Raw genomic sequence first — 25,715 nt, 5'->3', positions numbered from 1 at the left:
AAATAAATTTATATTAAGAAAAACCACCTTGAGATACCTCCTCACACCAATGAGAATGGTGAAAATGAACAAGACAGGTGGCCACAAATGTTGAGGAGCATGTGGAGAAAGGGCAACCCTCTTGCACTCCTGGTGGGAATGTCAACTGGTGCAGCCACTCTGGAAAACTGTTTGGAGGTTCCTCAAAGAGTTAAAAATAGAACTACCCTATGACCCAGCAATTTCACTACTGTATGCTGTACAGATACATATACAGTGAAACGGTAGGACACCTTCACCCCAATGTTTATAGCATCAATGTCCACAATAGCCAAACTGTGGAAGGAGCCTCAGTGTCCATTGAAAGATGAATGGATAAAGAAGATGTGGTTTATGTATACAATGGAATATTACTCAGCCATTAGAAACGACAAACCCACCATTTGCTTCAACGTGAATACAACTTGAGGGTATTATGCTGAGTGATGTAAGTCAATCAGAGAAGGACAAACATTATATGGTCTCATTCTTTTGGGGAATATAAAAATTAGTGAAAGGGAATAAAGGGTAAAGGAGAGAAAATGAGTGGGAAATATCAGTGAGGTTGAGAGAACATGAGAGACTCCTAACTCTGGGAAATGAACAGGGGGCAGTGGGAGGGGAGGTGGGCAGGGGGATGAGGTGACTGGGTGTTGGGAACTGAGGGGGTCACTTGACAGGATGAGCACTGGGTGTTATTCTATATGTTAGTAAATCGAACTCCAATAAAAAATATACAAAAAAAATACGAATCTCAGTCTGTGTTGAGTTTTGCTGAAGAGCAAAAACATCTTGTTTCTAGACCAGACAGGGCTTAGGGATCTTGGGGTCACATGAGAAGGAGGTTTGTGTTGACAGGATACTTATCTACTTTGTTGCAGTGACAGTTACAGGAATCTACACATGTGATAAAATGCCACAGAAGAGTATGTGTGTATCATGCTGTTGTCAAGTTTTTTCCCCCCATTTTATCAGAATTTTATTTTATTTTATTAAAAATTTTTTTATTGGAGTTCAATTTGCCAACATACAGCATAACACCCAGTGCTCATCCCGCCAAGTGCCCCCTTCATTGCCCATCACCCAGTCACCCCAATCCCCCGCCCACTTTCCCTTCCACTACCCCTTGTTCATGATTTAGATATTTGAGTATCATTACAAAAATACATATATATTTAAAATGTATCTTTTTCAGGAAACCAGGTGAAAGACCTTGGTTATTGTTTTTGAAACTTCTTGTCAACTTACACTTATTTCAAAATAAAGACTTAAAAATAAAGATGTCTGTGAATAGACAATAAATAGATAAAAAACAGACCTTGTAGGGGCAAAGACACTAGTGGAATGAGTCTTCGTGTTTGAGAGGTCTTCCTATATAAAAAAGATAGAACAGCCATCAAGGAAGCTTTCTACGTGAATATTGGTAATGCGAAGGAAATACTTAAAAAGAGAAGTATGAGTTTCAGAGATGTTCATCATGAGGAAACAGGGGAAAGAAACCTCCAGACCAGCAGTTTACTAAGTCAGTTCATCTAGCGCAGAAGTAAACAGAAGTCTTTTTAGCACACACAGATCAAGTCCAGATGGCATCCTCTGTGGCTGTGCTCACTGGTGTCTGCACCAAGAGAAATGGGCATCCAAGGTTGCTGCCAGGTAGGCAGAATTACAATTGGCATAAGGCAACTAAAGCAACCAAGAACTCTATGCAGCATGAGAATTTTCTCTGTTCTTTGCTTTATTTCTGGTTTTTGCTCTATTTTTCACTGTTTGTTTCTACTATCTCTGTAAGGGAGAACAGGGATAAAATTTGAGGAATGGTATTAATTTAATTATACTAAGTTCTCAAGGAAGGAAGTTGGTGAAATTTTTTTCTAGGCACACTCGGATACTTTTCAGACCTTTCTCATTTTACAGTCTGTATTAAACCAGGTTCTCCAAAGAAACAGAACCAAGTTTTGGTCTATCTATATGTGTATATGTGCGCATATGTATAGAGATGTAAATGTGTGTGTAGATATATATGTATGTGTGTGTGTGTGTGTGTGTGTGTGTGTGTGTGTGTAGAGAGAGAGAGAGATGAGAGAGAATGTGTTAGTTTAAGAAATTGGTTTATGAGATTGTTAAAGTTGGAAAGTCTAAAATCTGTAGGACAGGCTGGAAACCCAGGCATATTTTCAGGGACGCTGATGTTGCATCTCGAGTTTGAAGTCAGTCTGGAAGCAGAATTCTCTCTTCTTTGGAGGAGGTCAGTTTTTTTCCTCCTAAGGTCTGTAACTGATTGGGCGAGGACCACCCACATGATGGAGTGTAATCCACTTGACTCAGAGTTTACTGACTTCAGTGTTACTCTTATTTAAAAAAACCCACCTTCACAGCAACATCATGCCTCCCATGAATGGAATGACAGATTCTAACAGGTGGCCAGGTCATGATTGCCTGTGGGGTAGATTCCTTCCTTTTTTTTTTTTTTTTGATTCCTTCCTACCTTCAACGGGTTCATACCACGAGGCCTGTCTGGTGACCCATTGCTCAGGACCAGCCTGGGAGAGAAAGGGAAAGGCTGTGTCCTCAGTGTGCTGTAGGAGAGCTAGGAGCTCACTAGGAAGGAACCATAGAAGCCATGGGTACTCCACTTGGAGAGGCCACTTAACCAGGAGATTGTGTCTTGACCTGCCAGTGGTATAGTTCTCACCCTTTACCTGTCATCAATTCCCCGTCTCACGACTCCGGGCTTTCTGCCTGGCCAAAACCACTATGAGCTGGGACTCAGACTTGGGGCTGTCTGATCCTCCAACCTACACTCTTCTTGTGTTCCCTGAAATATGTATATTAAGTAGGGGGGATTGATTCTGGAAGAGAAATGCTTGGGGTAGATTTCCGCCATTGCCAGAGAACCAAGAACTTGGGTATGGGCATAACACAACAATCTGAGTACTTTGTGCTTCAAGGTGTACTGCCTCCATTGGGAGAAGCTGGAACTTCTCTCTCTCTCTCCCTCTCCCTCTCTTTTTAAAATGGTTTATATACTTGAGTGGGAAGGAGGGTTAGAAGAGGAGGGAAAGAATCCCAGTCAGACTCCCCACTGAGCAGAGAGCCTGATGCAGGGCTTGATCTCCCAAGGCATGAGATCATGACCTGAACTGAAAGTGAAAGTTGGACATTAAACCTAGTGACCCACCCACGTGTCCCTGGGAGAGGCTGGAATTTCTAAGTTGTGTCCCTGATATCATCTGTGTTTATTCTGTCCCTTTACTTTTAGAATGGAGGTTCCATAGGCATGGTGTCTGTTGGTGACTGACTCCTTGCAGAATCTGGGGAGAGGGAGGGTAGAGAACTGGTCCTGAAATCTTCATAAATTACAAGAGCCTTGGAAGAAACATAGGCTGCAGCATCAGAGCCACCAACCATAATGCAATGACCATGCGGACATGAACTGAAACTGGAGCTCCACTCCTCTTTTTGTCATCTTTCTGTTTTTTTCTGCCCTAGGACTCTTGATGTTGCTGCTGTTGGCATTGGGTGTTGGAGCCCAAATAAATAGTGGTAAGTCATCCTAGCCAGCCCCACTGAGGCTCTGGTGTTTTGCAGATAACAGAAATTGTTTCTATCTTCTCAAATGTCCAGAGTTGTCTGTCTTTTCCTCTTCCAGTAGCAGCTATCCCTCTTCTTCCTCCACCCACCTTCCCCTGCTCTTGGACCCCCAGCTGGCAGCTGGTTCCCTCCATTTATTGAGGCTTCTGACTGTGTTTCTGTCCCCACACCCTCTGCCTCCACAGACTCTGTTCGCCATTGCCCTCCGAAATCCACTATTTTCAATGGTGACGCCTGTCGCTGCTCTCCGGGATTCAATTCTTCATCTGGGGAGATTTTCCGTGGCCGGGGGAGTTGTGATGGTAAAGGGGCCTGGAGTGTTGGAGGGGGATGGAGATGGTGGATGGAGGTGATGGGGGAAGGTGTTCTCCTCTCTATGCCTCAGTTTGCTTGCCTGTAAGTTGGGGATAATCATTGTACCTACCTCCCACGGATGGAATCAGATTTAAAATTTATGTGTGAGCAGGACAGGTAAAGACTAGCACAGAGCAGACTGTTAAACACAAGCTATTATCATGGTCACTGCTGTTATTACTTTATGATTCTCATAGCACAAGGAAAGGCAAGAGGTTGTGAAAGTAAGGAGAGGGAAGAAACAGTCAAGGCCTGGAAGCTCAGGCTCTCCTTCTAGCATGAACTCGTGTGGAACATGTACCTCCCTCTCACAGTCAAGATTTTCCACCTTCCTCCTCACAGTAGACCAATGAGAGAAGCAGAGCTACGTGGTTTTTTAAATGATCAAATTTGGACTCAAAGAGATTGACTGACCTGTCCAAGGTCCCGTAGTTAGTCAGGTGGTAGAACTAGATCTGGGTTGAAAACTGAGATTTTATTCTTCAACAACACAAATTATAAAAGGAGATTAATACTAAAAATGGTTAAGGTGATAAATTTTATGTTATGTGAACTTTACAATAAAAATGGAGAAAAAGCAAATTGCACTGTATTTATACAAAAAATACTCTTCATTAATTAAAATTATCTTGGATGCATACGTATTAATAACAAAGGAAAATGGCTGGTGTGACTGGATCCCAGGTCCTTTCTGGGAGCATACCTGTCAGGTTGAGAATTTCTCATCATTGTGTCTTCCCCTCCTGCACACCTCATTCTCACCTGTCTCCCACTCCACCCCACCCAACAACCTTGAAGACAGATGTCCAGCCATTGCCACCATCTGAGAGGAGAAGAGGTCAGTCTCATTCCCCAGGTGGGGGTGAATATGAATGTGTCAGGTGTGTCTTCCCACATCCTGCCATGTCCTGGTGTTGACACTCAAGCCTGGACCTGGGACCTTAGAAGGGAAGTCTAGGAGTTCTGGTGGGAAACTGCTCTGGAGGAGACAAGTTGCCTGCCCTGACTCAGCGTGATGCCACGAGTCCTTTCAGGCTCTGAAAGTCTTTGGTTTCCTGATTGGAATGTACAGAAGAAACATTCTGTCTCTGCATTTTGATACATTCCTGTCTTGTAGATTCTTATTGAACAGTTATTTTTAGCCAGTGATGTGTGGCCCCAGCTCTGTGGGTCCTGAAGTTACTCAAAGAAAACCTTGCTGGAGGGAATCTTTGCTCTCATGTTTAGAGAACAGACAGAGATAAGATTCCAGAAATGCCCGCAGTGACTCAGCTGTGAGAACTGCATGCTGCTTCCTCATTTCATATCTGCGATGGGCTCTGATAAGAGGAACTTCCTCCAGGGTTGGAGGTAGCAAGTCTTCTCCAGAAACATCCTCAGGCTTCTTGAAAATGCCTGATGTTGAGAGCTTGGGGGGGGCAGGTGATGAGTACTCTGAGGTGTACTAAGGTCACCATGAGTAATTGGAGGTGGAAACTATCAACGGGCAGGGGCCTGACCACCTGGCTTCATCCTCAGGTTGAATGATGTGTACCACCCAGCCAGGGTTCCCTTCACTGACTTAACATCGAGAGTGGGCTTCAGAGCCACTGTCACCCTGACTGGAGCCCAACTCCACATCCCCAATAGTGTAAACAGATTTATAGTGCTTTCGTCCACCTCACAAGGCCTGCAGAAGGGGATGCAGACCTCCTCATAGCTCCCATTCTAAAACAACAGAGTATCTGAATCTAGGTGCCCTCAGACCCAACCAGAGAGTAGATATGAGCAGAGAAGGTAGCAGGCCTTCTAGAGCAGCTGGCTCCAGCTCAGACCTGCTCCAGGAATGCCACCTGCAAGCTGAGCTCTCTCCAGTCCCTTTGGCAGAGTCAGGCTGGAGGTCAGGTCTCTGCCCTGCAGGAACTAACACCTTTGGGAGGTGACCCTTTGCCCTGTTGTGTTCCAGACATCAATGAGTGTGGACCACCTCCGTTGGTATCCTGTGGACGGTTAGCAGACTGTCAGAACACAGAGGGGAGCTACTACTGCATGTGCAGCCTGGGATATGAGCTTGCTTCTGGGGCAACGACATTCATGAATGAGACTGAGAACACATGTCGAGGTAGGAACCACCCACACCTTCCATCTGCCCATCAGTGAGGTTTGGATCACTCACCCCACTTTCTCCAGGCATCAGAGAACACCCTGGGCATCTACCTGGTATAATGTCCCTTTCCAAATTCCCAGAGTCAGTACTTTCTCAAGAGGGTCACTCCTGGTCACTCCTGTAATTTTTAAATATCCTCCTTGCCACTTGGCATCTTCTTTTCTTTTTTTCCCTCTTATTTAATTAATTAATTGTTTTTAAATTTTCAAGTTTTAATTTAAATTCCTTTTAGTCAACATACTAGTATATTAGTTTCAGGTATGGAATTTAGTGATTCATCACATCCATACAACACCCAGTGCTCATTAGGATACATGCCTGTCTTCATGCCCATCACCTATTTAGCTCATCCTCCCATTCACATCCCATCTGGAGGGACACAACCAGAGGATTGTGTTCTATATTTACGAGTCTGTTTTCTCTCTTTTCCCCCCTAATGTTCATCTGTTTTGTTTTTTAAATTCCACATATCAGGGAAATCATATGATATTTGTCTCTCTCTGATTGACTTATTTCAGTTAGCATCATATACTCTTGCTTCATCCACATCACTGCAATGGCAAGAATTCATTCTTTTTGATGGCTGAGTAACATTCCATTGATATATACACCACATCTTCCTTAATCATTCATTAGTTGATGGACATTTGGACTCTTGTATAGTTAGGCTATTGTTGATAATGCTGCTATAAAAACCAAGGTGCATGCATCCCTTTGAATCATGTTTTTGTATCCTTTGTGCAAATATCTAGTTGGCATTTTATTTTCATAAAGCAAAAGAGAGATGGCATCAAGGTACTTCACAATCTGAGAGCATGTATGTTCCAGCATAATGTCCCTGCTGAGCCCATCTTAAAGGAAGCTGCCATGAGGAGGTTTGGCAGTGGAGAGGCAGCCATACTTTCAGGAATGGTGCATGCTCGGTGCAGGCAGTGAGGAGACAGGAAACCTGGCCTGGGTAGGGCAGGGCTGACCCTCTGGGATATGTCTAATAAGGACAGGGATGCAGCTTGGGACAGCATTGGTGCCATTCCCGAGCCCCCATCAGTCAACACAAGGGCATCTCAGTGTCACAACCTTCCACAACCTCCCATCACAGCCTCCCCCCTTTATCTACCCCCACAATCTGCACTATATGTGAAGAGACTCAGCTTTGTCTGGAATGACACATATTCCTGGTTGTCCCATGTCCACTTTGCAAGGAAATTATGGAGTTTTTACAGAGGAAAATGCTATCATTACATTTATATTGACAGGCTAGGTGGCTGGTACATGTGTGTGGTATTCTTGATGTGAAGTGCTAAAGAGTCTGAAAGAAGGACAGAAAGGATGGGTTCAGTCAGGGGAGGACACTATGGCCCTCTGGCTTTCCTCAGATGTGAATGAACGTACCTCAGGGCAGAACCCATGCCACAACTCCACACACTGTCTCAAAAACATCGGTGGCTATGAGTGCCACTGCCACCTGGGATGGAAGCCGGTTCCTGGATCTCCCAATGGCCCAAACAGCACCGTCTGTGAAGGTCCAGAACTCAGTCGCCACATCCTGGAGACACACACTTAGAACATCTGATCACATATTCAGTGACACCCACACAAACCAAGCAGCATGAACCCTGGGGGTGTCCTGCCCTACCAGGCATTAATTCCTTTGAGGCTGGATGGGAAAAGATCTGGAGTTTCCTGGGGAAGGAGCTGGGGTACCAAAGAGCAGGTTCCTTGGAGACCCCAGGCAGCAGCTAATTACTAACTGGGACAAAGGTATTTCTATATTCACAACCTGCACATCAACAGGGATCACATGCTAGGTGTTAGGCTTCCACAAACTTCCCATAAGCCCTGCATCACCAGGTTGTGGGGTCAGCAGGTGATATCACCTCCCATTAATGGGAGACACTAACACAGGAAACAGGAGCAGGGCATGGAGAGGAAAGGTGTTCTGTTTCCCATCTTTGCGCCCCCAGATGTGGACGAGTGCAGCGCTGGGCAGCATATGTGCCATTACTCCACTGTCTGCATCAACACTGTGGGCTCCTACCAGTGCCGCTGCCGCCGGGGCTGGGAGCCCAAACCTGGATTCCAGGATAAGCAACTGAACACCACCTGTGAAGGTACCTGGTCTCACTTGACCCCAGACCTGCCCCTGATACAGACATAAACACAGACACTCTCACACCTAATGAACATCTGTTCTATCCCCTGCAGAGATATCCTTCCCCACCTGGACCCTACCCCCTGGAATCAAGAGCCATGTGAGTGGCCCCAGTAGGGACCAGAAGGCAGGCATCCCTCTGTGCAGCCCATCTCATTCACCCATTTTCCCTAGGCTCCCACATCCACACGTGAGGATCTCTGACCTCTCTCATCTCTATTCCAGAGACTCTCTAATTTCTTTGAAAGAGTCCAAGAGCTGCGCAGAGACTTCAAGCCAGCCTTGGCTCAGGAAACCATCCAGGTAAGGGCACACCCCAGGAGAAGCAAGGTGGAGGCATCCCATAGAGGCCTGGGAGCAGGAAGCCCCAACAAAATGCTGCCTCTCTGAGGCCCCATCTCTCCCAGAGTGGGTGGGAAGAGCAGATATGCAGACATTGGTACTCATTGTTAACACCCACCTGCGCCCATAAATAACTTTTCTTCCTGCTGTTTGTGGACATTGGGCTAATTTCATTCTTGGAATTTGTGAGAAAGGGTTGACTGTGTGTGGCTGGATTGCAGGGGCAAAGACCCAGGGAATCTGATCCAGTACCACCTTTGTCTACCAATGAATCTCCAGGGTCTGCTCTTGGGCTGAGTGGGCAGGGTCTTCATGGCTCACTGTGTCCCCATCCCTCTAGAAACTCATATGGGGGGTGGATGAGCTGCTGGAGACTCCGGGAGATCTGGAGGCCTTGCCTCGCTCAAAACAGCACTATGTGGCCACTAACCTGCTGGTTGGCCTGGAAGATGTCCTGAGAGATGTAAGCCAGGCCCTGCCCAATGGGCTGTTGACCTTCAATTCATCTGCAGGCACAGGTAAGTGCTGGGGTCTGCCTCAGGCTCCTGCTCTGCCTGTTCCCCACCTCATTTGTCCCCCAACCTCACTGGAGGGAGTGAACATGTGTATAGCGTTATAAACCAACTAAGAGGTTAAAAAGAAATGAATAAACCTTGAATCATATACATTTTCATTTTATTTTTTTATTTTTTGAATTTTAAAGACTTTTTTATTTATTTTTTATTTTATTTTATTTTTTTAATAATAAATTTATTTTTAATTGGTGTTCAATTTGCCAACATACAGAATAACACCCAGTGCTCATCCTGTCAAGTGCCCACCTCAGTGTCCATCACCCATTCACCCCCACTCCCCGCCCTCCTCCCCTTCCACCACCCCTAGTTCGTTTCCCAGAGTTAGGAGTCTTTATGTTCTGTCTCCCTTTCTGGTATTTACTACTCATTTCTTCTCCTTTCCCTTCTATTCCCTTTCACTATTATTTATATTCCCCAAATGAATGAGAACATATAATGTTTGTCCTTCTCCGATTGACTTATTTCACTTAGCATAATACCCTCCAGTTCCATCCACGTTGAAGCAAATGGTGGGTATTTGTCATATTACTCAGCCATTAGAAATGACAAATACATTTTCATTTTAATGTAAATTATCAGCAAATGAAATAATTATAGTGAAGAATTTAAGATAACCAAAGAGAAACATCTTCAAAAGGAGATAATTAAAAAATTTTAAGAATATACATTTGCTATTATTTGATATTTAAGTATGACTTATTTTATTGAGGTAAATTCATGTAACATAAAATTCACCATTTTGAACAAAGTGTACAATTTAGTTGTACTTCATACACCCAGAGTTGTACAATTATCACCTCCATCGAAAATATTTTCATCACCCCAAATGTAAATAGTGTATCCACTATGCAGTCCCTTCTCATCTTTCCTCTGTCAGCCCCTGACAGCCACCAGTCTGTTTTCTATGTCTATGGATTTGCCTTTTTTGGGCATTTCATATCTATATGAAAGAATCATAGTTTCTTTCACACAGCATCATGGCTTCAAGGTGAATCCATGTTGTATCATGTGTCAGTATTTCTTTCCTTTTTATGGAAATTCCAGCATTGTGGATACAGCACCTTTTGTATATCCATTCATATACAACTGACGGACTTTTGTGTTGTTGTTACCATTTGATTATTTTGAATAGTGTTACTATGAATATTGGTGGACAAGGTTTTTTTGAATAACTGTTCTCAGCATTTTGCATATATACATAGGAGTGGAATTTCTCAGCATTGAGGTCACTCTGTGTTCAACCAACTTTTTGAGGAACCACCAAACTCTTTCCAAAATGGAGGCACCATTTCACATCCCCACCTAGAACACACAGAGTTCCAATATCCACATTCTCAGCAACACTTGGTACTTAACATTTTTTTCTTATAGCCTTTATAGTGTATGTCAGGTGATATCTTGTTATGGTTTTGATTTGCATTTTCCAAATGACTAATGATATTTAACATCTTTTCATGTGATTGTTGAATATCAGTATTTTTTTTTGAGAAATGTCTATTCAAGTCCTTTGCCTTTATAAAATAATTCTTTGTTTGACTTGGTTTTAAGCTGTAAGAATTCTTTATATATTCTATAGTAGACTGTATGAGACATGTGATTTGCTATTTTTTTTTTCATTTCATAGGTTGTCTTTCCACTTTCTCATGGTCTTTTTGCTCTAATGAACAAATGCTTCTGTTTTGATGAAGTCTTTTTTGTTGCATGTGCATTTGGGGTCTTCTGTAAGAATCCATTGCCAAATCAAGGCCATGGAGATTTACATCTGCATTTTTTTTCCTAACTGTTCTAGTTTTAGCTCATAAATTTAGGTCTTTGATACATTTTTTTTACATTTTTAAATTTAAATTCAATTTTCCAACGTACAGTATAACACCCAGTGCTCATTCCATCAAGTGCCTTTGATACATTTTGAGTTAATATTTGTGTGTTGTGCGAGGTAGAGTTCCAGCTTCTTTCTACTGCAAGTGGATATCCACATGTGCCAACACCATTTGATGAAGAGAGTTTTCTTTTCCCACTGAAGAGTCTTGGTATCCTTTGTTGAAAATCAATTGATCGGGGCACCTGGGTGACAGTGGTTGAGTGTCTGCTTTTGGTTCAGGTCATGATCCCAGAATCCTGGAATCGAGTCCCACATTAGGCTCTCCACAGGGAGCCTGCTTCTTCCTCTCTCTCTGCCTCTTTGTGCCTTTCATGAATAAATAAATAAAATATTTTTTAAAAAAGAAAATCAATTGATTACAGAAGTATGGGTTTATTTTTGGACATTCAATTTCATTTTATTGCTCTATATGGTTTTTTTGGGGCATTTTTTTATTGGAGTTCAATTTGCCAACATATAGTATAACACCCAGTGCTCATCCTGTCAAGTGCCCCCCTCAGTGTCCATCACCCAGTCACCCCATTCCCCTGCCCACCTCCCATTCCACTACCCCTTGTTAATTTCCCAGAGTTAGGAGTCTCTCATGTCTGTTACTCTCTCTGATATTTCCCACTCATTTTCTCTCCTTTCCCCTTTGATCCCTTTCACTGTTTTTATTTACTACTGTTCTGATTATTATAGGTTAGTAGTCAGTTTTGAAATCAGGAGGTGTAAGTATTCCAAATTTGGTTTTCATTTTCAGGATTGTTTTAGGTATTTGGGCCCCTTGGAATGTCCTGTGAATTTTAGGATAGACTTGTCCATTTCTTTTTTTTAATATTTTATTTATTTTAGAGACACACACACACACAGAGGCAGAGACACAGGCAGAGGGAGAAGCAGGCTCCAAGCAGGGAGCCTGATGTGGGACTCGATCCGGGATCACGCCCTGGACTGAAGGCAATGCTAAACCTCTGAGCCACCCGGGCTGCCCTGACTTGTCCATTTCTAAAGAAATTATTCTTGGATAATATTCGATAAAGGAGGAAAGACTATCCACTGGAAGAAAGACAGTGTCTTCAGTAAATGGTGCTGGGAAAATTGGACATCCACATGCAGAAGAATGAAACTAGACCACTCTCTTTCACCATACACAAAGATAAACTCAAAATGGATGAAAGATCTAAATGTGAGACAAGATTCCATCAAAATCCTAGAGGAGAACACAGACAACACCCTTTTTGAACTCGGCCACAGCAACTTCTTGCAAGATACATCCACAAAGGCAAAAGAAACAAAAGCAAAAATGAACTATTGGGTCTTCATCAAGATAAGAAGCTTTTGCACAGCAAAGGATACAGTCAACAAAACTCAAAGACAACCTACAGAATGGGAGAAGATATTTGCAAATGACGTATCAGATAAAGGGCTAGTTTCCAAGATCTGTAAAGAACTTCTTAAACTCAACACCAAAGAAACAAACAATCCAATCATGAAATGGGCAAAAGACATGAACAGAAATCTCACAGAAGAAGACATAGACATGGCCAACATGCATATGAGAAAATGCTCTGCATCACTTGCCATCAGGGAAATACAAATCAAAACCACAATGAGATACCACCTCACACCAGCGAGAATGGGGAACATTAACAAGGCAGGAAACAACAAATGTTGGAGAGGATGCGGAGAAAAGGGAGCCCTCTTACACTGTTGGTGGGAATGTGAACTGGTGCAGCCACTCTGGAAAACTGTGTGGAGGTTCCTCAAACAGTTAAAAATATACCTGCCCTATGACCCAGCAATTGCACTGTTGGGGATTTACCCCAAAGATACAAATGCAATGAAACGCCGGGACACCTGCACCCCGATGTTTATAGCAGCAATGGCCACGATAGCCAAACTGTGGAAGGAGCCTCGGTGTCCAACGAAAGATGAATGGATAAAGAAGATGTGGTTTATGTATACAATGGAATATTACTCAGCTATTAGAAATGACAAATACCCACCATTTGCTTCAACGTGGATGGAACTGGAAGGTATTATGCTGAGTGAAGTAAGTCAGTCGGAGAAGGACAAACATTACATGTTCTCATTCATTTGGGGAATATAAATAATAGTGAAAGGGAATATAAGGGAAGGGAGAAGAAATGTGTGGGAAATATCAGAAAGGGAGACAGAACGTAAAGACTGCTAACTCTGGGAAACGAACTAGGGGTGGTAGAAGGGGAGAAGAGCGGGGGGTGGGAGTGAATGGGTGACGGGCACTGGGGGTTATTCTGTATGTTAGTAAATTGAACACCAATTAAAAATAAATTAAAAAAAAAGAAACAATCCAATCATGAAATGGGCAAAAGACATGAACAGAAATCTCACAGAGGAAGACATAGACATGGCCAACATGCACATGAGAAAATGCTCTGCATCACTTGCCATCAGGGAAATACAAATCAAAACCATAATGAGATACCACCTCACACCAGTGAGAATGGGGAAAATTAACAAGGCAGGAAACAACAAATGTTGGAGAGGAGGCGGAGAAAAGGGAACCCTCCTGCACTGTTGGTGGGAATGTGAACTGGTGCAGCCACTCTGGAAAACTGTGTGGAGGTTCCTCAAAGAGTTAAAAATAGACCTGCCCTACGACCCAGCAATTGCACTGCTGGGGATTTACCCCAAAGATACAGATGCAATGAAACACCAGGACACCTGCACCCCAATGTTTATAGCAGCAATGTTCACAATAGCCAAACTGTGGAAAGAGCCTCGGAGTCCATCAAAAGATGAATGGATAAAGGAGATGTGGTCTATGTATACAATGGAATATTACTCAGCCATTAGAAATGACAAATACCCACCACTTGCTTCAACGTGGATGGCACTGGAGGGTATTATGCTGAGTGAAATAAGTCAATCGGAGAAGGACAAACATTATATGGTCTCATTCATTTGGGGAATATAAAAAATAGTGAAAGGGAATAAAGGGGAAAGGAGAAAGAATGAGTGGGAAATATCAGAAAGGGAGACAGAACGTGAAAGACTCCTAACTTTGGGAAATGAACTAGGGGTTGTGGAAGGGGAAGTGGGCGGGGGGTGGGGGTGACAGGGTGATGGGCACTGAGGGGGGCACTTGACGGGATGAGCACTGGCTGTTATTCTATATGTTGGCAAATTGAGCACCAATAAAACATAAATTTGTTAAAAAAAAGAAACACACTAAAAAAAAGAAATTGTTGGAATAATTTTTTTAAATTTATTTATTTATTTATTTATGATAGGCACACAGTGAGAGAGAGAGAGAGAGAGAGAGGCAGAGACACAGGCAGAGGGAGAAGCAGGCTCCATGCACCGGGAGCCTGACGTGGGTTTTGATCCTGGGTCTCCAGGATCGCGCCCTGGGCCAAAGGCAGGCGCTAAACGGCTGCGCCACCCAGGGATCCCAAATTGTTGGAATATTGATATAATTGTATTTAATCTTTAGAGCTCATTGGGGAAATATTGCTATCTTAATAATATTAAACCTTTTAATCTATGAATAATGAATATTTTCCCAGTTACTTAGGGTATTTCACTTCTAATTTTTTTCGTAGTTTTCTGTGTACAAGTCTTGAACCCCCTTGGGTTAAATTATTCCTAATGTTTTGCTAATTTTTTTTACATTTACAACAGGCAGTGAGGGGGGCACTTGATGGGATGAGCACTGGGTGTTATACTATATGTTGGCAAATCAAACTGGCATATAAAATATATAAAAATACATTTATGTTCATAAGAAATATTGGTCTATAATTTTCTTATAACGAATTTATCTGGTTTTGTTATCATGGTTATCTTGGCTTCATAAGATTATTTAGGTATCATTCCTTCCCTTTCTATTTTTGGAAGAATTTACAAAGGATTCTTGTTAATTCTTACTTAAATAGTTGGGAGAATTCAGCAGTAAATCCATCTGGTCTAAGCTTTTTATTTTGGGGAATTTTTATCTGTTCCATTATCTTTGCCCATGATGGGTCTGTTCAACTTTATTCTTCTATTACTTTTGTAGTTTGTATGTCTCTAGGAATTTGTCACTTTCATTTAGGTTATCCATCCATTTGTTGGTGTTCAAATGCTCATAGTATTTTCTCATAAACCTTCGTAAATTGTGTGTATGTGTAAATACATATATAAAATAATGGTGTTATAGCAACCATTCCAGGCAGAATTACTAACCTAACTTCCTTATATAACTCCTACAACTTGTAGATCTGTCCCTGGAGGTGCAGGAGCAAGGACATAGTAATGTCACTTTGAGTCAGAATCAGGCAAAGATGCTGTTGAAATGGGATGTGGCGCATGAATCTGGTGACTCAGGTAATGGCTGAGATGGGAGGAAGGCCATGAGATGCCTAAGGATGTGACAAACAGGGAACTGAAGATTAAAGGGAAGGGGGGATATAGTGGGACCACAAAGAATCCATCTGAGGAGAAAGGGGCCCTGTTGGGCTTCCCAAGGTATCAACATTGGTCTTGCCCTGCAGGTCCTTCTGTGGTGGGCCTCATCTCCACTCCGGGGATGGGCAAGTTGCTGGCTGAAGCCCCTCTGGTCCTGGAGCCTGAGAAGCAGGCTGTTCTGCCCGGGGCACACAAAAGCTTGTTGCAAGGAGTCTCCCCTGTTCTGCTCTCAGATGTTATCTCGGCCTTTATGAGCAACAAGAAGCTCAGCTCCCCCATCACCTACATCTTATCCCACCATGTGAGTGCTGGTGGCATGGGGCTGTGGATGTGGAAGAGCCTGGGTCCTGAGTACAGCCTCACTGCCTACCTCAGCCTTGAGGTTCTGGAGGGCTCCCCCACGAGTATGTCATTACCCCAGGAAAGCTCTTTGCAAGCCAGCTTTGGATAAGCATTTCTGAGCACCAGAACCACCAGCTCCCACCTATGTTTTTCCTACAGTCAGTGACCCCTGGGCCAACAAAAAAGGTGTTCTGTGTCTTTTGGGAGCACAGTCAGGATGGATCTGGTCATTGGTCCACCAGAGGCTGTACGATGGTGAATAGTGGAGACACCAGCACCACCTGCCAGTGCACCCACCTCAGCAGCTTTGCTGTCCTCTTGGCCCACCACGATGTGCAGGTGAGAGGGGCTGCATCCCATGTCTATTTCTCAGTAACGCATTTCCCCACATGTAGGAGCTTTAAAAAACAGAAATCTGTGTCTTATGGTTTCTTTAGGGCAGCAGTCAGGCATGGTATGGCTGAATTGCTATTCAGGATCTTCACAAGCCTGAAATCCTTGAATCAGCTAGGGCTGCATTCTCTTCTGAGGCTCAGGGTCCTCGTGTGAGCTCCCTGGTTACTGGCAGGATTCAGTTCCTTTCAGTCATAAGACTGGGGTTCTACTTTCTAGCTAGCTGTGAGCAGGGGACTGTGCTCAGCTCCTAGGGGGTACCTCCATTCCTTCTCTCACAGACCCTCACACAGATATCAGCATTCCTTTTTCTTCTCTAATTTTTAAACTTAAATTGAGTTTAGTTAATGTGTCTGTAGTTTTAGTTTCAAGGGCAGGATTTAGTGATTCTTCAGTTGCACATATCACACCTAGTGTTCATTACATCAAGTGCCCTGCATAATGCCCATCACTCAGTTACCTCATTCCCCTATGCACCTCCCCTCCCCCCAGCAACCCTGTTAGTTCCCTAGAGTTAAGAATCTCTTACAGTTTGTCTCCCTTTCTATTTTCATCTTATTTTGTTTTTCCATCCTTTCCCCTATTTTCTTTTTTTTTTAATTTATTTTTTATTGGTGTTCAATTTACTAACATACAGAATAACACCCAGTGCCCGTCACCCATTCACTCCCACCCCCCGCCCTCCTCCCCTTCTACCACCCCTAGTTCGTTTCCCAGAGTTAGCAGTCTTTACGTTCTGTCTCCCTTTCTGATATTTCCCACACATTTCTTCTCCCTTCCCTTATTTTCCCTTTCACTATTATTTATATTCCCCAAATGAATGAGAACATATAATGTTTGTCCTTCTCCGACTGACTTACTTCACTCAGCATAATACCCTCCAGTTCCATCCACGTTGAAGCAAATGGTGGGTATTTGTCATTTCTAATAGCTGAGTAATATTCCATTGTATACATAAACCACATCTTCTTTATCCATTCATCTTTCGTTGGACACCGAGGCTCCTTCCACAGTTTGGCTATCGTGGCCATTGCTGCTATAAACATCGGGGTGCAGGTGTCCCGGCGTTTCATTGCATTTGTATCTTTGGGGTAAATCCCCAACAGTGCAATTGCTGGGTCGTAGGGCAGGTATATTTTTAACTGTTTGAGGAACCTCCATACAGTTTTCCAGAGTGGCTGCACCAGTTCACATTCCCACCAACAGTGTAAGAGGGTTCCCTTTTCTCCGCATCCTCTCCAACATTTGTTGTTTCCTGCCTTGTTAATTTTCCCCATTCTCACTGGTGTGAGGTGGTATCTCTTTCCCCTATTTTCATATTTTGTTTCTTGAAGTCCATATATGAATGAAATCATATGGTATTTATTTTTCTTTGATTAGCTTATTTTGCTTAGCATTATACTCTCTATTTCCATTCAGATTATTGAAGATGACAAGATTTCATTCTTTTTGAGGGCTGGGTAATATTCCATTTTTTGATGCTTGAGTAATAATATATTTCTATATCTATATCTATCTCACATCTTCTTTTTTATTTTATTTTTATTTTTTTATTGGAGTTCAATTTGCCAACATATAGCATAACACCCAGTGCTCATCCCATCAAGTGAACCCCTCAGTGCCTGTCACCCAGTCACCCCCACACCCCGCCCACCTCCCTTTCCACCACCCCTTGTTCGTTTCCCAGAGTTAGGAGTCTCTCATGTTCTGTCTCCCTTTCTGATATTTCCCACTCATTTTTCTCCTTTCTCCTTTATTCCCTTTCACTATTTTTTACATTCCCCAAAAGAATGAGACCATATAATGTTTGTCCTTCTCTGATTGACTTACTTCACTCAGCATAATACCCTCCAGTTGTATCCACGTTGAAGCAAATGGTTGGTATTCATCGTTTCTAATGGCTGAGTAATATTCCATTGTATATATATATACCACATCTTCTTTATCCATTCATCTGTCAAAGGACATCAAGGCTCCTTCCACAGTTTGGCTGTTGTGGAAATTACTGCTATAAACATTGAGGTGCAGTTATAGGATCTGAATTCCATCTGAAAAATCCCTTCACAGCAGCACCTAAAATGGCATTTAACTGAAAATTTGGAAGAAAGTGTGTGTACACATTCATCATTCATTGCCAAATTAGAATTCTGCTTATCACAGGAGTCATCAGGACTAGAAGGCTGTAGGCAGGGGCTCTCAAGGACTGTAGAAAGGAAGATTTGGTGGTGGCAGAGGTCAAAGGGGACCAGGAAAGCCAGTGAGGGCAGGGGGGTTAGGAACTGTTTGACTGCTCTCCAGCCATGTGAGCTGGTTACTTCCTCTGAATCACCACTCCAAAGCCTTAAGCGATCTTTAAAGTAAAACAAATCCCTGTAAGCTCCAGGGCTTTGTCTTGAATAAGGACTTTCTTATCCAGAAGATGTGGTTTATGTATACAATGGAATATTACTCAACCATTAGAAACGACAAATACCCACCATTTGCTTCAACGTGGATGGAACTGGAGGGTATAATGCTGAGTGAAATAGGTCAATTGAAGAAGGACAAACAGTGTATATTCTCATTCATTTGGGGAATATAAATAATAGTGAAAGGAAATATAAGGGAAGGGAGAAGAAATGTGTGGGAAATATCAGAAAGGGAGACAGAACATAAAGACTCCTAACTCTGGGAAACGAACTAGGGGTGGTGGAAGGGGAGGAGGGCAGGGGGTGGGGGTGAATGGGTGATGGGCACTGAGGGGGGCACTTGACGGGATGAGCACTGGGTGTTATTCTGTATTTTGGCAAATTGAACACCAATAAAAAATAAATTTATTATTAAAAAAAGGACTTTCTTATCCCTCAGTTCTTACAGGATCTGAACTAATCAGATCAGAATTCCATAAAATTATAGCATTCTGAACCTGGAGGAACATACCCAACAACAGAGTAAATTTACCTGGTTCATATATTCTTGATGTTACTATGTCAATAAATAAAATTATAAATGATGAAAGAGTCACTACCCCAGAGCAGGAAAATGTGACTTTGATGTATTCTTTGCTTCTCTTGGCTGGGTCCCAGGATGATGATCCCGTGCTGGCTATGATCACGTATGTGGGGCTGGGCCTTTCTCTGCTGTGCCTCTTCCTGGCAGCCCTCACCTTCCTGCTGTGCAAAGCCATCCAGAACACCAGCACCTCCCTCCACCTGCAGCTCTCAATCTGTTTGTTCCTGGCTCACCTGCTCTTCCTCGTGGCCATTGACCGGACTGAAATCAAGGTACTGACACTGTCACAGAGATACCCCTGCCCTGCAACAGGGGATCCTCAGTTTATGGACCTGTGCTGCATTGGTACCTTAATAAAATGGCCTTGGGTCCCAAAGAAGTTTTAATGATATGTAGCCTATTTCACATTGACACAACTAGATAAAAACCCTCTTTTGACAAGTCCTTTATTATACACATGAGAGTTCACTCCAATGGCGAGATATGGGACAGGTCCTGGGGCCACCTCCTCTCTGAAAATCCCTCCTTGTGGCACCCCCCCAGGTGCTGTGTTCCATCATTGCAGGTGCCTTACACTATCTCTACCTGGCCTCCTTCACCTGGATGCTGCTGGAGGGTCTACACCTTTTCCTCACTGCACGCAACCTGAAGGTGGTCAACTACTCCAGTGTGAACAGGTTCATGAAGAAGCTCATGTTCCCTGTGGGATATGGAGTCCCAGCCATAATTATGGCCATTTCTGCTGCATCCAGGCCTCACCTTTATGGAACACCCACCCGGTAAGTGCAAGTTCTCTACACGATCATGGCCATGACTAGAACCAGAGTAGCAGTTTTTAATTATGCCAGAGCGTAATGCAAAGAAGGCACAGGAAGTAAGAATTCTTAGAACATCTTTCTGGTGGAAAATTATAATCAAGCAGAATGTCTTTAAAGCTCTATTCTCTGAATAGTAAAACTGAAGCCAAAATAAGTGCTTGGAACATCATTTTGAAAAAAATGTAATCTATTTTGTCAAAATCCTTTAGGATGTTCCAATATTTTTATTTGGAAAAAGAGAGTTGATTTAAATAATCAAGTGATAGGTTCCGTCATAGTTTTCATGGTACCTACTTTATGCCATGCATTTCTACCCATTTCTATACATGTTAACTCACTTAATCCACTTTAATATGCAATTCCAATACATATAAAAATAGTGAAAGGGATCATAGGGGAACGGAGAGAAAATGAGTGGGGAAAAATCAGAGAAGGTGACAAAACATGAGAGACCCCTAACTCTGGGAAATGAGCAAGGGGTAGTGGAAGGGGAGGTGGGCCGGGGATGGGGTGACTGGGTAATGGACACTGAGGGGGGCACCTGACAGGATGAGCATTGGGTGTTATACTATATGTTGGCAAATCAAACTCTAATAAAAGAATATACAAAAAAAAACCCATAAAAAAGAGATACCACCTCACACCAGATTGAGCAGTTTTTCTTGTGTTTATGGACTATCTGGTGTTCTTAGGAAAATGCCTTTGGAGGGGCAGAGGGAAAGAGAGATGGATCTTAAGCAGGCTCTGTGCTCAGCATGGAGCCCACCTGGGGCTTGATCTCATGACCCTGAGATCATGACCTGAACTGAAATCAAGGGTTGGATGCCTTTTTTTAAAAAAAAGATTTTATTTATTTATTCATCAGAGATACACACACAGAGAGAGGCAGAGACACAGGCAGAGGGAGAAGCAGGCTCCATGCAGGGAGCCCAAAGTGGGACTCAATCCTGGGTCTCCAGGATCACGCCCTAGGCTATAGGCAGCGCTAAAGCGCTGAGCCACTGGGCCTGCCCAAGGGTTGGATGCTTAAATGACTCTGCCACCCAGATGTATCTTTTGCAACAGGAAAACCAAAGAGCCACAAACAAAAACATACTTACAGTGTCTTTCCTTATACCTACCTAGGTACTTTTACTGGTGCTCTTTATTTCTTTGGAGTCACATTACCATCTAGTGTCCTTTCCTTTTTTTTTTTTTTTTTTTTTTTTTAGTGTCCTTTCCTATTAGCCTGAAGGACTCATTGAGTATTTCCCTTAGGATTGTTCAGCAAGCAAGAATTATCTTATTTTTGTTTATCTTGAAGTGCCTTAATTTCTTCAGTTTTCTTTTTTTTAAAAGATTTATTTTTATTTATTTATGATAGACAGAGAGAGAGAGGCAGAGACACAGGCAGAGGGAGAAGCAGGCTCCATGCCGGAGCCCGACGCGGGACTCGATCCAGGGACTCCGGGATCACGCCCTGGGCCAAAGGCAGGCGCGAAACCGCTGAGCCACCCTGGGATCCCTCTTCAGTTTTCAAGGAGAATTTAGCTAGATATGGAGGTCTTGGTTGACCATATATATTTTTGGACACTTTGAAGGGGTTATTCCACTGCTTTTTGACTTCCATGATCTCAGACAAGGAATCACTCCTTAATCTTATTGAGGATCTTTTGACACGAAAAATCAGTTTTCTCTTGCCACTTTAAAGATTTTGTCTTTTGTTAGAAGGTCTATGAGATGTTTCAGTGTTTCAGGATCTATTTGAATTTATTCTACTTGTAGTTCATTGTGCTTCTTAGATGCTTAGCTCAATATTTTTATTAAAATTTGGGAAGTTTTTAGCCTTTCATTCTTCAAGTTTATCCTGTTCTTTTGCTTTGTCTTATTCTGGGATTCTAATTATGTGTATGTTGGTGCACTTGGTCCTGTGCCACAAGTCTCTGAGGTCTGTATATTTTTCTTCATTCTATTTTCTTTTGTTCCTCAGATGGCATAATTTCTATTGACCTATATTCAAATTTATCATTTTTTTCTTTTACCAGTTACAATCTTTTTTTCAGTTTAAATATTTATTTATTTTATTTTATTTTTTATAAATTTATTTTTTATTGGTGTTAAATTTGTCAACATATAGATTAACAAACACCCAGTGCTCATCCTGTCAAGTGCCCACCTCAGAGCCCATCACCCAGTTTCCCCCACCTCCCGCCCTCCTCCCTTTCCACCACCCTTAGTTCATTTCCCAGAGTTAGGAGTCTTCATGTTCTGTCTCCCTTTCTGGTATTTCCTACCCATTTCTTCTCCCTTCCCTTCTATTTCTTTTCACTATCATTTATATTCCCCAAATGAATGAGACCATACACTGTCCTTCTCCGATTGACTTATTTCACTCAGCATAATACCCTCCAGTTCCATCCATGTTGAAGCAAATGGTGGGTATTTGTCGTTTCTAATGGCTGAATAATATTCCATTGTATACATAAACCACATCTTCTTTATTCATTCATCTTTCGATGGACACTGAGGCTCCTTCCACAGTTTGGCTATTGTGGACATTGCTGCTACTCCACCCCAAGATTGCTAGAACTCAAACAGCAATTTGGTAGCGTGGCAGGATACAAAATCAATGCCCAGAAGTCAGTGGCATTTCTATATACTGAGATGGAAGAAAGAGAAATTAAGGAGTCAATCCCATTTACAATTGCACCCAAAAGCATAAGATACCTAGGAATAAACCTAGCCAAAGAGGTAAAGGATCTATACCCTAAAAACTATAGACACTTCTGAAAGAAATTGAGGAAGACACAAAGAGATGGAAAAATATTCCATGCTCATGGATTGGCAGAATTAATATTGTGAAAATGTCAATGTTACCCAGGGCAATTTACAGTTTAATGCAATCCCTATCAAAATACCATGGACTTTCTTCAGAGATGTTGGAACAAATTATTTTAAGATTTGTGTGGAATCAGAAAAGACCCCGAATAGCCAGGGGAATTTTAAAAAAGAAAACCATATCTGGGGGCATCACAATGCCAGATTTCAGGTTGTACTACAAAGCTGTGGTCATCAAGACAGTGTGGTACTGGCACAAAAACAGACACATAGATCAATGGAACAGAATAGAGAACCCAGAAGTGGACCCTGAACTTTATGATCAACTAATATTTGACAAAGGAGGAAAGACTATCCACTGGAAGAAAGACAGTCTCTTCAATAAATGGTGCTGGGAAAATTGGACATCCACATGCAGAAGAATGAAACTAGACCACTCTCTTGCACCATACACAAAGATAAACTCAAAATGGATGAAATATCTAAATGTGAGACAAGATTCCATCAAAATCCTAGAGGGGAACATAGGCAACACCCTTTTGGAACTCGGCCACAGTAACATCTTGCAAGATACATCCTCGAAGGCAAGAGAAACAAAAGCAAAAATGAACTATTGGGACTTCATCAAGATAAGAAGCTTTTGCACAGCAAAGGATACAGTCAACAAAACTAAAAGACAACCTACAGAATGGGAGAAGATATTTGCAAATGACGTATCAGGCTAGTTTCTGAGATCTGTAAAGAACTTATTAAACTCAACAGCAAAGAAACAAAATCCAATCATGAAATGGGCAAAAGACATGAACAGAAATCTCACAGAGGAAGACATAGACATGGCCAACATGCATATGAGAAAATGCTCCACATCACTTGCCATCAGGGAAATACAAATAAAACCACAATGAGATACCACCTCACACCAGTGAGAATGGGGAAAATTAACAAGGCAGGAAACCACAAATGTTGGAGAGGATGTGGAGAAAGGGGAATCCTCTTGCACTGTTGGTGGGAATGTGAACTGGTACACAGCCACTCTGGAAAACTGTGTGGAGTTTCCTCAAAGAAATAAAAATAGATCTGCCGTACGACCCAGCAATTGCACTGCTGGGGATTTATATCAGTTACAATCTATTGTTGACCCCTTCTGGTGAATCTTTATTTCAGTTATTGTACTTCTCAAATTTAGGATTACTGTTTGGTTCTCTACATCATATCTACTGCTTTATCTAGATTATTTATTTGGTGAGATATTTTTGTCATATTTTCCTTTAAGTTTTTTATACATGGTTTAGAGTTTTTCATATATATACATATGTATATATATTTTTGTTTTTCATATATATATATATATATATATATATATATATATATATATATATATAACTGATTTAAAGACTTTATCTACAGAGGTTGAAATCTGTGCCTTCTCAGAAATATTTCCTTTTGACTGATTTTTTTTTTTTGCCTGTGTATGTTACACATTTTCCTGTCTTTGACTAGATCATAAATTTTTGGTTAAAACTCAATATTTAAGATAATATATTGTGACACTTCTGTTTTCAGACTTGTCTATCCTCCAAGATAAGGTGTTGTTTCTGATTTTTGGTGTTTTTGTTTGTTTGTAGGTAACTTTTTTGGGTTAATTCTGTAGATTGGTTATTCCTTGTAGTGTGTGACCTCTGAGTTCTCTGTTAGTTTTATTAAGGTTCTTATTTTTATTCCTAGTTCTGGGTTGTTAGGGTTTTGGTCACATCTGGGTCAGTATAATTTAATGATTACCCAATGGTTGTTCAGATTTCCTTAGTGCTTTGCCTACATGCTTTGCATTCTTTTTCAAAGGTATCTGTGTGAGAAGGCACACCTCCAAACTTTGGGTAGTTTACATAATAGTCTTAGCTTTCACTTTCTGATTGCACAAAGCCTCAAGGTCAATCAGAGGTGAGAAACTAGTGCTTTTTTTCCCCCATGCCCTTCTATTTTTAAAAAATTTATATTGAATTTAAAAAAATTTTTTTAAATTTATTTATGATAGTCACACAGAGAGAGGGAGAGGCAGAGACACAGGCAGAGGGAGAAGCAGGCTCCATGCACCGGGAGCCCGACGTGGGATTCGATCCCGGGTCTCCAGGATCGCGCCCTGGGCCAAAGGCAGGCACCAAACCGCTGCGCCACCCAGGGATCCCTATATTGAATTTAATTAACATGTAGTGTATTATTAGTTTCAGAGGTAGAATTTAGTGATTCATTAGTTGTAAGTAACACCCAGTGTTATTGCATCAAATGCCCTCCTTAATGCCATCACCCAGTTACCCTATCTCCCCACCCACTTCCCTCCAGCAACCCTGTGCTGAGTGTCTCTTTTGGTTCATTTCCCTTTTTGATTTTGTCTTATTTTATTTTTCCTTACCTTCCCCAATATTCATCTGTTTTGTTTCTTAAATTATGCATATGAGTGAAATCACCTGAGATTTGTCTTTCACTGACTTACTTATTTCACTTAGCATAGTACTCTCTATTTCCATCCACGTCATAGCAAATGATAAGATTGCTTTCTTTTTGATGGCTGAGTAATATTCCATTGTATGTATATGCCACATCTTCTTTATCCATTCATCTGTCAATGGACATCTGAGATCTTTTCATATTTTTTTATTGTGGACATTGTTGCTATAAACATTGGGGTACAGGGATCCCTGGGTGGCGCAGCAGTTTGCTGACTGCCTTTGGCCCAGGACGTGATCCTGGAGACCTGGGATCGAGTCCCACACTGGGCTCCTGGTGCATGGAGCCTGCTTCTCCCTCTGTCTGTGTCTCTGCCTCTCTCTCTCTCTCTCATAAATAAATAAAAATAAAAAAACATTGGGGTACATCCTCATGCCTT

The 25,715-nt window shown here is 42.1% G+C and overlaps 1 protein-coding gene across 1 annotated transcript in view; it reads left to right on the top strand.

The window, feature by feature from the left end:
* The first annotated feature begins 1,554 nt into the window (after nucleotides 1-1,554).
* LOC144289352 (adhesion G protein-coupled receptor E2-like) overlaps nucleotides 1,555-25,715 on the top strand; it is a 46,169-nt gene continuing 22,008 nt past the window's right edge. The window contains exons 1-13 of the mRNA XM_077857499.1: nucleotides 1,555-1,671; nucleotides 3,508-3,561; nucleotides 3,795-3,911; nucleotides 5,909-6,064; nucleotides 8,074-8,220; nucleotides 8,315-8,361; nucleotides 8,487-8,564; nucleotides 8,944-9,121; nucleotides 15,285-15,392; nucleotides 15,560-15,774; nucleotides 15,975-16,154; nucleotides 19,274-19,471; nucleotides 19,743-19,978. Of these exons, the coding sequence (XP_077713625.1) occupies nucleotides 1,602-1,671; nucleotides 3,508-3,561; nucleotides 3,795-3,911; nucleotides 5,909-6,064; nucleotides 8,074-8,220; nucleotides 8,315-8,361; nucleotides 8,487-8,564; nucleotides 8,944-9,121; nucleotides 15,285-15,392; nucleotides 15,560-15,774; nucleotides 15,975-16,154; nucleotides 19,274-19,471; nucleotides 19,743-19,978 (1,784 nt within the window). The 5' untranslated portion in view covers nucleotides 1,555-1,601. The remainder of the gene's footprint in view (nucleotides 1,672-3,507; nucleotides 3,562-3,794; nucleotides 3,912-5,908; nucleotides 6,065-8,073; nucleotides 8,221-8,314; nucleotides 8,362-8,486; nucleotides 8,565-8,943; nucleotides 9,122-15,284; nucleotides 15,393-15,559; nucleotides 15,775-15,974; nucleotides 16,155-19,273; nucleotides 19,472-19,742; nucleotides 19,979-25,715) is intronic.

The sequence above is a fragment of the Canis aureus genome, chromosome 19 (genome assembly GCF_053574225.1).
Source record: "Canis aureus isolate CA01 chromosome 19, VMU_Caureus_v.1.0, whole genome shotgun sequence".
Lineage (NCBI taxonomy): Eukaryota > Metazoa > Chordata > Mammalia > Carnivora > Canidae > Canis > Canis aureus.
This window is presented reverse-complemented; position numbering and strand designations above follow the sequence as displayed.